Source organism: Chrysochloris asiatica, unplaced genomic scaffold (genome assembly GCF_000296735.1).
Source record: "Chrysochloris asiatica unplaced genomic scaffold, ChrAsi1.0 scaffold00194, whole genome shotgun sequence".
Classification (NCBI taxonomy): Eukaryota; Metazoa; Chordata; class Mammalia; order Afrosoricida; family Chrysochloridae; genus Chrysochloris; species Chrysochloris asiatica.
Genome location: NW_006408712.1, coordinates 1,706,236 through 1,719,619, shown reverse-complemented (window position 1 = coordinate 1,719,619; position 13,384 = coordinate 1,706,236). Strand labels below are relative to the sequence as shown.

At 39.7% G+C, this 13,384-nt stretch overlaps 1 protein-coding gene across 2 annotated transcripts in view; it reads right to left on the bottom strand.

Annotated features, from left to right (window-relative positions):
- Nucleotides 1-8,224, bottom strand: part of ATL1 (atlastin GTPase 1) — an 82,696-nt gene extending 74,472 nt beyond the window's left edge. For both annotated transcript variants that reach the window (XM_006872338.1, XM_006872339.1), the window contains exon 1: nt 7,949-8,224. In XM_006872338.1, the coding sequence (XP_006872400.1) occupies nt 7,949-7,982 (34 nt within the window). In that variant the 5' untranslated portion in view covers nt 7,983-8,224. The remainder of the gene's footprint in view (nt 1-7,948) is intronic.
- Nucleotides 8,225-13,384: the final 5,160 nt, after the last annotated feature.

Here is a 13,384-nt window from a genome sequence, read left to right as displayed (position 1 = left end):
CTTAGAAGAACTGATTATTAAATGCTTAAGTTTATTCAAGCAGCACTCAGGGCTGGTAGCATTCTCAGTTCTACTCACAGATCTGCACAAGTTGTGTCTCTGTGTGGTGGTGGTGGTGGTGGTAATGTACTGTGGAGTCGATTCCAACTCATAGTGACTCTGTACAGGGTTTCCAAGGCTATAAATCTTCATGGGAAAAGAAAGCCTCATCTGTCTCTGTGTACGATCCTCAACCATATCCAGCCCTGGTGGTGAACACAGCTGCTTTTTTGATTTCTAGCTTCCAGGCTCTTATAGGATCTAAAAGGTCTCAGGCCATTCTAATAAAAAACAAAGCCTATTATAAAAGGGGGCTTCAAAAAGTTCACAGAAAAATGGAATTAAAAGATAACCTAACGGCTGGGGACTTTAGATCCAGAGAGGGAGAGGGGCTGTGTGCTGACGACCAGGGGGCAGGCTTGTAGTGTATACTCTTTGGTTGGTTGATGATGCATGGAGGGGATTGTAACCATGGCAATGAAACAATATACGATAGAATGAATGTAAAACTAATGTTCTCCCATGCAAACTATCATATAATTCACAATAAAACATTAAAAAAAAAAAAGATAACCTAATTTTTCCATGAACTTTTTGAAGACCTCGCATATGTCACTTTGCCAGTTGCCATCAAGTTGATTTCTGACTCATAACAACTCTACGTGTGTTCAAAATAGAACTGTGCTCCATGCTCCATGGGGTTTTCAATGACTGACTGTTTTGGAAGTGGATCACCATGTTTATCTTCCTTGTTGTTGTTAAGTGCCGTCAAATTGGTTCCGACTCATCACAATCCAGCATAGGGTTTCCAAGGAGAGGCTGATGGGTTTGAACCACAAATCTTATGGTTAGTAGTCCAGTATTTATCCTACAGCATCACACCAGGACTCCATTTTTCTTCTTTACAGGGACCTTATCTGAATTTTAGGACTCCTATGGAGATCTTTGGAGTCCTGGTGTGGCACTGTGGATTAATGCACCAGACTGCAAAGCTATTTGAAATGCAAAGTTGGCAGTTCAAACTCACCAGCTGCTCCTCGGAAACCCTATACAGGGTTGCTATGGGTCAGAAATGACTTGACAGCACTTAACAATAACAATGGAGATCTTACAACTATCTTGTGAGACATTTTCTTGGTAATCACTATATTTATAATTCTGGATAACCATCGACCTCTGCCCTTTGCATTCTAACTTGCCAGAAAATATTTACTTAATTAGATAATAACATCAGTTCACCACCCTGGTTGATTTGTTTCTCATCAAAGACCTTTGACTTCTAAAAGGGCCTCTTTTCTCTATCACCTTCACAATCCACCCCAGTTTGTTAAAACTTGATTCCAAAGTATTATGTTAGACAAAAAACAATGATAGGTCCTAATTCCAGTTCTCCAACTTACTAAACATATGACTTTCACCAAGTCATTCAATTTATCTGAGACTTGAATAATATATCCTGCCAACTTCAGAGGCTGGAGATCAAATATAATAGTGCAGGTGAATATGCCTTGAAAACTTCAGCTTGATAAAATATATACGGTATTATCTATTCCACAAAGAAGCAGTATAGTGGTAAAGTTAAAATAATTAAAATCAAACTGCTAGAGTTCAAATCCTGGCTCTATCACTTACTAGCCCTACCTTCTAATAGGCAAAATTAGAATAATAGTCCCTATCATATAATGGCAGTTCACTAATGTTAGCTATTATTATGATTATTAAACACTTAGTAGGTGTTTGGTATTGTACTGTTGTTGTTGTTATTAAGTGCTGCTGAATTGGTTTCTATAATGTATTTGAGTTATGGTGTTGGATAAGAATATTCAAAGTACCATGGACTGCCAGAAAAACAAACCACTGTGTTGGAGAATGCACAACCAGAATGGTTTCCAGAAGTCAAGATGACTATACTTTGTCTCTCATACTTTGGACATATCATGAGGGACTAGTCCCTGGAGAAGGACATCATACTGGGTAAAGCAGAGGAGGATCAATGCAAAAGAGAAAGACCCCCAACAAGATGGACTGATACAGTGGAAACAGTAAGGGCCTCAAGTATAACAATGATTGTAAAATTGGCACAGGACCTGGCAGGGTTTCGTTTTGTTGTGCATAGGGTCGCTATGGGTTGGAACAACTCAATTAACAACAACAATATAGGGTTTCCAAGGAATAGTTTATGGGTTTGAACAATGGACTTTCAAGTTAGCAGTTCAATGCTTATCTTACAGCGCCACACCAGGACTAGGTGCTAATGTGGCACTGTAGGTTAATGCACTGGACTGCAAAGTCAGTTTGAACCACAAGGTCAGTGGTTCAAGCTTACCAGCTGCTCCTCAGAAACCCTATACATGGTCGTTATGAGTTGGAATTGACTCTATGGCACTTAACAACAACAACAACAGTGATAAAATGGAATAAAGACAATCATGGTTAACATCTCTATCAAAACCTCTATCTCCCATTTCCACCACTTGCCTAGCAGTTTGTTGTACTGTGGTGGCTTGCATGCTTCGGTAATGCTGGAAGCTATGCAGCCAGTATTTAAAATACCAGTAGGGTCACCCATGGTGGACAGGTTTCTGAGGTGTTACGCAAAGAAGACAAACTAGGAAGAAGGAGAAGCAAACTACTTCTGAGAGGTTAGTTACGGAAAATCAGATAAATAGCAGTAGAACACTGTCTGATATAGTACAAAAAGATAAACTCCGTAGGTAGGAATACACTCAAAATATGACTTGGGAAAACTGCCTCTTCAAAATAGAATTAACCTTAATGACATGGATGTGCAAGTAAAGCATTCAAGACCTTCATTTACTGATGAGGCATAACTCAAAATGAGAAAAAATAGCTGAAACCATCCGTTAATAATAAAAATGTGGAATGTACAAAGTATGGATCTAGGAAAATTGAAAGTTATAAAAAATGAAATAGAATGCATAAAGATCAATATTCTAGGTATCAATGAACTGAAATAGAAGAAGAATGGCATTACATTCATTGTCAAAAAGAACATTTCATGTCTTACCTTGAAGTACAATGATGTCTGGGATAGGGTAATACTTACATGCATATAAAGGGATACCAATTAACACAATTATTATTCAAATTTACCCACCAACCATTAATGTCAGTGATGAAGAAACTCAAGAATTCTACCAATTTCTTTAGCCTGAATTGATCAAACATGCAAACAAGATGCACTGATAATTATTGGTGGTTGACATGTGAAAGTTGGAAACAAAAAGGGAGGATCAGGAGTTGGAAAATATGGCCTTGGCGCTATAAACAATATTAGAGAGTGCATGATAGAATGACTTATTCATTGCAAATGCCTATTTTCTTTTTATTGTAGCAATATATGTACAACAAAACTTTTGCCATTTCAATCATTTTTATATGTATAATTCAGCCATACCAACCACACTCCCCATGTTGCATAGCCATCATCACTATCCATTCCCAATACCTTTTTTTCAACAACATAAATGATGACTATGCACATGGACCTTAACAGATGGAATGTACAGGAATGAAATCAACTACATCTGAGGAAAGGAATGATGGAAAAGCACAATATCAACAACCAAAACAAAGCCAGGAGATGACTGTGAAACAGATCACCAATTGCTCATATGCAAGTTCAGGCTGAAGGTGAAGAAAATTACAAGGCCACAACTGCTAAAAAATGATCTTTAATATATCACACCTGAATTTAGAGACTATCTCAAGAATATATTTGATGAACTGAACACTAATGACTGAAAACCAGAGCAGTTGTGGGGTGACATCATGAACATTATACATTAAAAAAGCAAAAGGTCATTGAAAAGAATGAAAAGATCAAGATGGATGTCAGAAAAGACTCTGAAATTTGCTCTTGAATGAGAACATAAAGTAAATGGAAGAAATGATGAAGTAAAAAAGCTGAACAAAAAAAAAGAAAAAAATGTGAAGGGCAGTTCAACAGGACAAAATCAAGTGTTATAATAACATGTGCAAAGATATGGAGTTAGAAAACCAAAAAAAGAATGAACATGTCAACATTTCTCAAGCTAAAGTAACTGAAGAAAAAATTCAAGCCTATACTTGCAGTATTGAAGATTTATTTCTATGAGCAAAATATTGAATGATACAGAAAGATGTAAGGAACACATACAGTTGCTGTTCCAAAAAGAACTGGTTGATGTTCAAGAATTTCAAAAGGTAGTATATGACTAAGAACCAATGGTATTGAAGGAAGAAGTCTATGATGCACTAAGACATTAGTGGAAAGCAAGGCTCCAGGAATTGACAGAATACCAACTGAAATGTTTCAACAAATGAATGCAGAGCTGGAGGTTCTCATTCATCTATTCCAAGAAATTTGGAAGACAGCTACCTATACAAGATTTCCTAAGTTATTTATGTCATATACAGTTTACAGAAAGGAGCTCTGGTAGCGTAGTGGTTACAAATTGGGCTGGGAACCGTAAGGTCAGCAGTTCGAAACTACCAGCGGTTCCGCGGGAGAAAGATGAGGCGTTCTGCTCCTGTAAAGATTAACAGCCTCGGAAACCCTGTGCAGGGTCACTATGAGTCGGAACCAACTCCATGGCACATAACAACAACAATTGTTTACAGAAAAAAATCTGGACAATAAAGCATTTTCATTGAGCAGAGGTAGGGAACATATAGCTCACAGAGCCTTTTAAGGCCCTTGAAACCATTTGAATTGGCCCTGCCAAGGCAACTGCAGTTCCAGCTATCACAGTGCTGTTGTTAAGTGCTAGTCTGTTCCGACACATAGCGACCCCATGTAGAGTTTCCAAGGAGCGACTGGTGAGCCTGGACCACAGATCTTGCAGTTCAAACTGACTTTATAGTCCAGGGCATTAACCCACGGTGCTACACCAAGACTCCAGCCATCACATTAAGGGTGAATTAATTAAATGTTTGACCAAATACAAAAGGTTAATTTTTAAGTTGATAAATTTGTATGGCCCACAAATTACGTTATAAATTTTGGCAGAAAAAAAGTTTCCCCACCCCTGCCACACAGCATTGAAGTAAAAGTCCACAATTCCACTATTTCTATTTTGTAGCAATTTCCAGTGAACAAATGAGTAGCAGTATGCCTTTTCCTAATTCCGTCCTTGAGTTGAAACTGTACTAATGACTTTTGGGTAAACTATCTAGGATATATTTCTATGAAATACAAATAATCTAAGACAGTGTTTCTCAAAGTAACGTCCAAAGACCACCTGCTTCTGGATCATCTAAAATGCCAATTAAAAGGCAGATTCTTGTGCCCCATTTCAGATCTATTGACTCAAAAGCTCTGGAGGAAAAATAAACCATGAAGGTATCTGCATTTCTAATAAGCTTCTAATAATATTTTTGTCCAAATCCCATTTGAAAACCACGATGACACAGTGGGTTAAGTGTTGGGTTGCTAACCAAAAGGTCAGCTGTTGGAGCACACTAGCCATTCCAAGGGAAAAAGGTGAGTCAATTTGCTTCCATCAAGATTTACAACCTCAGAAGCCCTATGGAGCAATTCTACTCTGTTCTTTAGGGTCACTGAATCAGAATTGACCCTGAGGCAGTGACTTTTGGGGTATCCTAAGAGGAGAAAGTGGAGCGTGGTAACTCTGGACTGTGATAAGCACTGGACTGTGAATCACAAGGTCTGTGGTTCGAGCCCACCAGTTTCTCTCATGGAGAAAGATGAGGCTTTCTTTTCTCTCAGAGATTTAAAACCTCCAAAACTCTACATAGGGTTGCTATGAGTTGAAATGACTTGACAGCACATAACAACAACAAATCAACAAAGAGGAAAAATGAGTCCTTCTGTGTCACTGTAGGATATGCACTGGACTGCTAACCACAAGGTTGGCAGCTCCAACCCACCAGCTGATCCTTGGAAACCCTATACAGGGTCAGTATGACTCAAAACTGACTTGAAGGTACTTAACAAAAAGTAGGGGAGTGGGGAAGCCATTAATAGATCTATAGTCAGAAGAAATTCTGAAAAATACTGAAGTTTTACAAAGTACATAAATTTTCGTCCTCAGAATAAATTTCCACATGCCTGTCTCTTAATGGCATGGAATCAATAATACATAGCGATCAAGATCAAAACTGACTTGAGCAAAAGCAGGAATCCCTTCCCCATTTAGGATATATTCTAGTTAGAACAAATAACACTCAAGGACCCTCATTTTTTTTGGGGGGGGTGCATTTTATCATTAGCAATATATACTATATACAATGTTGCAGTGCATAATTTGCTGATGTTATCATTTTCTGATATTTACTCCCAGATATACAATGTCACAAAGATAAAAAGCAGTAAGAATGGAGGGCAGGTGGGAGAAGAGGTATTCGACTTAACAATGCAATCCTCAGAGTGGGAAACTACATGTACACTGTGAATGTTCAAGTAATTCCTATTCTAGGGTCAAAGGAAAGGAAGCACCCTGAAAATGCTCACTAAGATTTCAGGAAAAAACAAATTGGTCTTGTAGTAGTCACACCTATTAAAATTGGGTTTTGCTGCTTTCAGAAAATGGAAGGGCTTTCTGTTAGCCTTAAACAACTAGTACTCATGCCTCCCTGCTTCAACTCTCAGTATCTATCACAAACCTTGGGTGAGCTCTCAAATGCTAGACTTGGCTAGTAGGGATGAGGCTGATCCTGTAACCGCCGCAAAAATCGAGGCAAGAAGAAATTACTTTTTAATAAAAGTAAACCAAATAACCAATTAAAATGCAAACATATACCTCTTTAAAGAGATTTCACTGGGATACGGAGAGAATACAGCAGCTCCAAACTCCTATTCTAGTAGGTTTGAGCTTTCCAAACAATAACAATTAAAAGCTAACAATCAAAATATTTCTCTACCCACCAAGTCACCAGGACTGGTTTAGATATAATAAAATACCCATGAGGGTGTTAGTCCTAAAATGATATAAGATATCACTGGTACTGGTAGAAATCAGGAGTCCAAGGTTTAAAAAAGACTCCCAGCCGGCCCCTAGTAATGAGTGAACCAGTTCTGGAGCAGCAGAGCGGGCGGGGTTGCAATTTCTTCCGCATCACTGCGTTCGCTCTTCTTCGCCTGCGTGAGCGCCGCCCACCCACTCGCGGCGTGAACCCACTGGGCCTAGCTTATTTTTCCCCCTCCCCTCAGCCTGGTGCTGAATCATGAGCCCCTATAGCTCCAAAAGGTAAAATCTAAGAACAAAGCCACCCTTGGGCTAGCCTGAATGGGGTACCAGGCTGGGTGGGGCAGAAGGCTGGAAACCATAACTTTGTTTCCCTTCTTCACGAATTCCCCACCCTACCCCCAAATTAAAACGAGAACTGTAGCGCTCTGGGACTCCCAAGCGGGTGCCCTTCTTCCATGGGGTCTCCAACACTCTGTCCCCACGCAGCGTGCTCCGCCTCATTGTTCACGCACTGCTCGCCTGCTGGGAGCCCGCACCCTACGGAACTGGCGACCTCATAGCTCAAGGGGGAAGGGGAAAGCTTCCGCCTGCTCCAGATATCTGAACCCTCCACCTTCTCTCAGTGGGGTAACTGCAGCCCCCTTACCCACTATCGTCACCTTCCTTTAAGCCTATACCTAAAGGGGTAACCACCGAAATCTATGGAGGCGACCGGTGGGTGCTGTCCAAATGCTGGGAAGAGGAGAGCTGGGGGTGGGGGAGAAGATCTGGAGGCCCCGGCCTTCGCAAAGCTGCAGCCTTCGCTCCGACAGAGAGATTCCAGTTTCAGGGATACCGCTGGGCCACAGTTCCTACGGCCATACTGGGATCAGCTCTGGATGCCGGTGCCGACCTGCCTCGGCCCTCCTCCTCTCCAGAAGCAGAAAGTGGAGGGCCAGTCCCTGTGCAGGCTGTAGAAGTTGCCATTTGCTACTCACCCCAACTGTTTCTGTCCCTACGATTCTTGGCCATCGTGGTCGGGGGACTGGTGGTGAGGCGCAGTCACTGCGCTAGCTGTCTTCTCCCGCCCGGCCGCAGGCTGCTGGCGTTGGGAGGTTTGTGCCCGCGCGGCGCTGGGCGCCCTTCTCTCAGACTCTGAGGATGTTGCTGTGGCGCTGGTAGAAAGGAGTGGGGAGGAGAAAGGAGGAGGAAGCGGATGAACCAAGCTCAGCATCATAAACTCGAGTTCACACAAATACCAGCGTCACACCCTCTCCTACCTCAGCCCACCCCTAGAGCGTGAAGACAGTGACAGACGATGTACAGCAACATTTTCAATGGAAACACACACACATAAACAGAATCTCCCAGCACCACACACATTAAAAAAATATAACAATGATCTAGTCACAGAAACACACAAACCAACATGCTGTATTTTTTGGATGTTCAGATACTTAGTTCTTAAACAGCATTAGTACAAACATGCTGTAAACATTTATATAACTAAGACATTAAAATAGTCTGCATTTATCAACCTGGCATCAGCTTTGTTTTGTTGTTTTGTGTATATTGCTATTGTGTATATTGCTGTTTAGCACAAGGTCATGTTAATAAAGAGGGCATCACATACTTTTCTTTCTATATAATAAACAGGTCTGCTTTATTCTGGACTAGGATTGCAAAATTTAGATCAAGATGATCAAGATAAATGAAAGCTGGATAGTCATCATAACCTAAAACTCAGTGTTTGATGGGAAATTTTCCCACTAGATTTGCAGAGGTGAAGTCTTTAGTTGTAGCACAGAAGCAAATATTTGAAGTAAAATCATACTATATAGACTGGTGGACCTCAGCAACCACAAAGGCTATGAACAACTTTGAATGAAAAGTCAAAGGCAAGAAACACATAAAAGAACATATCCTCAGCCTCTCCCTTTCCTCTTGTTTCTTCCTCTATAACTACAAACTTAAGTTGTTTACAGTATCTTGGAAACATTGTCCCTTTCTGCTATTTGACCCCAAAAATACCATAAAGCCATTCCTCACCTCCTCATTCACATATTTCTTCTGCATTTGGTTGCTGCCTATACACTCTATTGCTAGCTTTTTAATGACCAGATCCATGACCTCTCTTATTCCTCATCCTACATAATGTCTCATTCTATATCCTCTCAATGTAATTTACTCACCTGGCTTTAGATAGGATCTCCATGCTGACAATCCCCAAATCTATACTTTTATTTATATGTTCTCTGGTATTGGCCTTTTAGAATCTGACAACCACCTGGTTTACTATGCTGTCAATGACAAATTGAAGAGGAATGGTGTTGCATTCATTGTTAAAAAGAGCATATCATGATCAGTCATGAAGTACAATGCTGTCTGTGATAGGATGATATCCATACGCCTACAGGGAAGACCAGTTAATACCACTATTATTCAAATTTATGCAGCAACCACTAAAGCCAGTGAGGATGAATAGACAAATTCTACCAACTTCTTCAATCTGAAATTGATCAAACATTCAATCAAGATGTATTGATCATTACTGGTGATCAGAATGCAAAGGTTGGGAGCAAAGAGGAAAGGTCAGTAGTTGGAAAATAATGGCCTTGGTGATAGAAATGATGCTGGAGATTGCATGATAAAATTCTGCAAAACCAATGATTTGTTCATTTCAAATACCTTCTTTAGACAGCATAAGAGATGACTATACACACAGACCTCACCAGATGGAATATACAGACATCAAACTGACTACATCTGTGGTACGAAGACAGTGGAAAAGCTCCATATCATCAGCCAAAACAAGGCCAGGGGCAGATTGTAGAACAGACCATCAATTGCTCATATGCAAATTCAGACTGAAGCTGAAGAAAATGAAAACAAGTCCACAAGAGCCAAAATATGACCTTGAATATATCCCACCTGGATTTAGAGATCATCTGAAGAACAGATCTGATACACTAAACCCTAAGACTGAAGACCAGAAGAGTTGTGGGATGACATAAAGAACATCAGACAGGAAGAAAGCAAAAAGTCATTAAGAAGACAAGAAAGAAGGAAAATATCAACATGGATGTCAGAAGAGACACTGAAACTTGCTCTCCAATGTAGAGATGCTAAAGCAAATGGAAGAAATGAGGAGATACAAGAGTTGAATAGAAAATTTCAAAGGTCAGCTCAAGAAGACAAAGTCAAATATTACAACGAAATGTGTAAAGATCTGGAGTCAGAAAACCAAAAGGGAAGAATCAAAAGTAAAGTTTTACTAAAAGTAATACAGAAACGGCTGCAAGCATACATTGACAGAGAACTTCCAGAGGTTCAAGCCAGATTCAGAAGAAGCCGTGGAATGAGAGATATCATTACTGATGCCCGATGGATCTTGGCTGAAAGCAGAGAATACCAGAAAGATGTTTATGTGTGCTTTACTGACTATGCAAAGGCTTTTGATTGTGTGGCCCATGACAAGCTATGGACAACATTGTGAAGTATGAGTATGCCAGAACACTTAATTGTGCTCATGAGGAATCTGTACATGGACTAAGAGGCAGTTGTTCAAACAGAACATGGGAACACTGAATGGTTTAAAATTAAGAAAGATGTGCCACAAGGTTATATTCTCTCACCATACTTATTCAAGCTGTATGCTGAGCAAATAATCCGAGAAGCTGGGTTATATGAAGAAAAATGTGGCATCAGGATTGGAGGAAGATTCATTAATAATAACCTGTGATATGCAGATGATATTTTGCTTGCTGAAAGTGAAGAAGACTTAAAATACTTACTGATGAAGATCAAAGACCACAGCCTTCGGTATGGATTGCATCTCAATGTCAAGAAAACAAAAATCCTCACCACTGGACCAATAAACAACATTCCTATCAATGGAGAAATGACTGAAGTTGTCAAGGACTTTATTCTTCTTGGATCAACTATCAACACTCATGAAATCAGCAGTTAAGACATCAAACAATGTATTGCATTAGGCAAATCTTCTGCACAAGACCTTTTTCAAGTGTTGAAGAGCAAAGATGTCAGCTTGAGGACTAAGGGGCACCTGACACAAGCCATGGTATTTTCAATAACCTCATATGCAGGCGAAAGCTAGACAGTGAATAAGGAAGACCACAGAAGAATTGGTGCTTTTGAGTTATGGTTTTGGAGGAGAATATTGAAACTACCATGGGCTGCCAAAAGAACCAACAGATCTGTGTTAGAAGAAGTGCAGCCAGAGTGCTCCTTGAAGGCCAGGATGGCCAAACTTCATCTCTCATACTTCAGACACATTGTCAGGAGGGACCAGTCACTGGAGAAGGATATCATGTTTGGTAAGGTGGAGGATCAGAGAAAAAGAGGAAGACCCCCCAGCAAGATGGACTGGTAAAGTGGCAGAATCAATGGGTTCAAGTGTGGCAACAATTGTGAGGTTGGCCCAGTATGCTGTTGTGCATAGGATTTTTATGAGTCTGTACAGACTCGATGGCACCTAACAACAACAAGAAAGTAAAGAGAATAATCATGCCAGAGGTGAAGTTATCTCCACTCTGTTTGTCTCCTGACACTTCAAAGTCAAAATGTCCAAAAACAAAGTTAAACTCTTCACCCACCACTACCAAATGTAACAAATTCCATATTTTAGCTAATGGCTCTAATGACCACAGAGCTGTGAACACTGGAGCAATGCCAAAATATACATAATCGTTTTAAAGTGGATGCGTTTAATGGTATTCCCCAATCACTAATGAAACAACATAGGAAGATAGCAATTATTATTTCACTCCTATAGCTATAAACCAAACAGAACCAAAAGAAGTGTGCTCTGCTATTTATTCTCTGTGTATTTATTATAATTCCTGGTCCAAATTCCAGCCTGAAAATCTATTTCAGGTTAATCCCATAAACAAAATGAAACCAACCACTACAACAGATTCCAAAAATTATAATTAAAAATTTTTCAGTACCTATTCCTAATTGGAAAATAAATTACTTTTTAATCCTTTGCGGTGGTTATGTGCTGTGGAGTCGTTTCCAACTCATAGCGACCCTGAACGGGTTTCCGAGGCTATAAATCTATACGGGAGCAGAAAGCCTCTTCTTTCTCCAGTGGAACAGCTGGTAGTTTTGAACTGCTGACCTTGCGCTTCACAGTTCAATTTGTACCCACTACGCTAATGGAGTCCTGGTGTGGTGCTGTGGGCTAATGCGCCAGACTGCAAAGTCATTTGAGCTGCAAGGTAGGTGGTTCAAGTTCACCAATGGCTCCTTGGAAACCCTACACAGGGTCGCTATGGGTTGGAATCGACTCGATGGCACTTAACAACAACAACAACAATGCTAACAGAGTTCTTTCCCTTTCCTTTGTGGTTAATAAGTAATCTGTGAGCTAATCCTCCCAGATGAGACTGTGATTATTCTAGTTAAGAACCTTCCCCTTCTTGTAGTTGGAACTTCTGCCACCTCCTCTTTTGGTTTGCTTGCTTGTTGAGCATCATTATGGATTCATAGCATCTTTACAAAAAATGGATTGTATTATTGTCCATTACCAAAATTAGTCTTTTGGGCAATCAAATTGTCCTAAATTTGGCTAACAGAAGACCCTTCAAGTCACCTCCTATGTCCTTTTAATATGTACCATGAGCACTTTTGTATTTTCTGGCATAAAAAAAATGTTTCCAGTTTTCCTTGTATTTTTTCTACCTCAAAACTAGAATTAGCCTTTTTTTTCCAAAAATCTCTGACTCCCACTAATAAATGAGAAGAGTTTAGAAAACAAGATCTAGGTTCTAGTGGTGCTCACTGCTGACTGTAATATCACTTTTTCAAGACCCTGTAGTGGAAAACACTTATTTTATACCTTGAACAATACAAAAATATATGCAAGGTTATTTAATGCAGCACTATTAGTAATTGTAAAATGCTATATTAATAATTGCAAAATGCTAGAAACAGCTTAAATATTCATATACAGAGAGTGTTTGAATACACTGTCATATAGTTACACAGAGTACTATTTAGCTACATATCTGTATGAACGCACAAGGGGCTTCAAAATTTTGTGGAAAAATGGAATTGAAAGATATATGTAGTGATTTCCAGAATATACTGTTCAGCAAAAAAAAAAAACAGACACACAAATCAAGTATTGTGAGGTTTCATTCACTCAATGTGCAATAAAAACTTAAAAAAAAAAAAAAAAAAGGAAAAGAAAGAAAAAGGCAGACCTTCAAGGAGATGGATGAATATATTGACTGCAACAATGGGTTCAGACACACGTGAGTACTGCACAGGACCAGGAAATGTTTCTTTCAGGACTGTCTCAACTGCACCTAACAACAACAACAACAACATATAGTAGATATAGTCTCTGGAAGACACAAACAGTTAACACATTAAGATGGTAAATGAAAAACTGGCAGTTCAAGTCC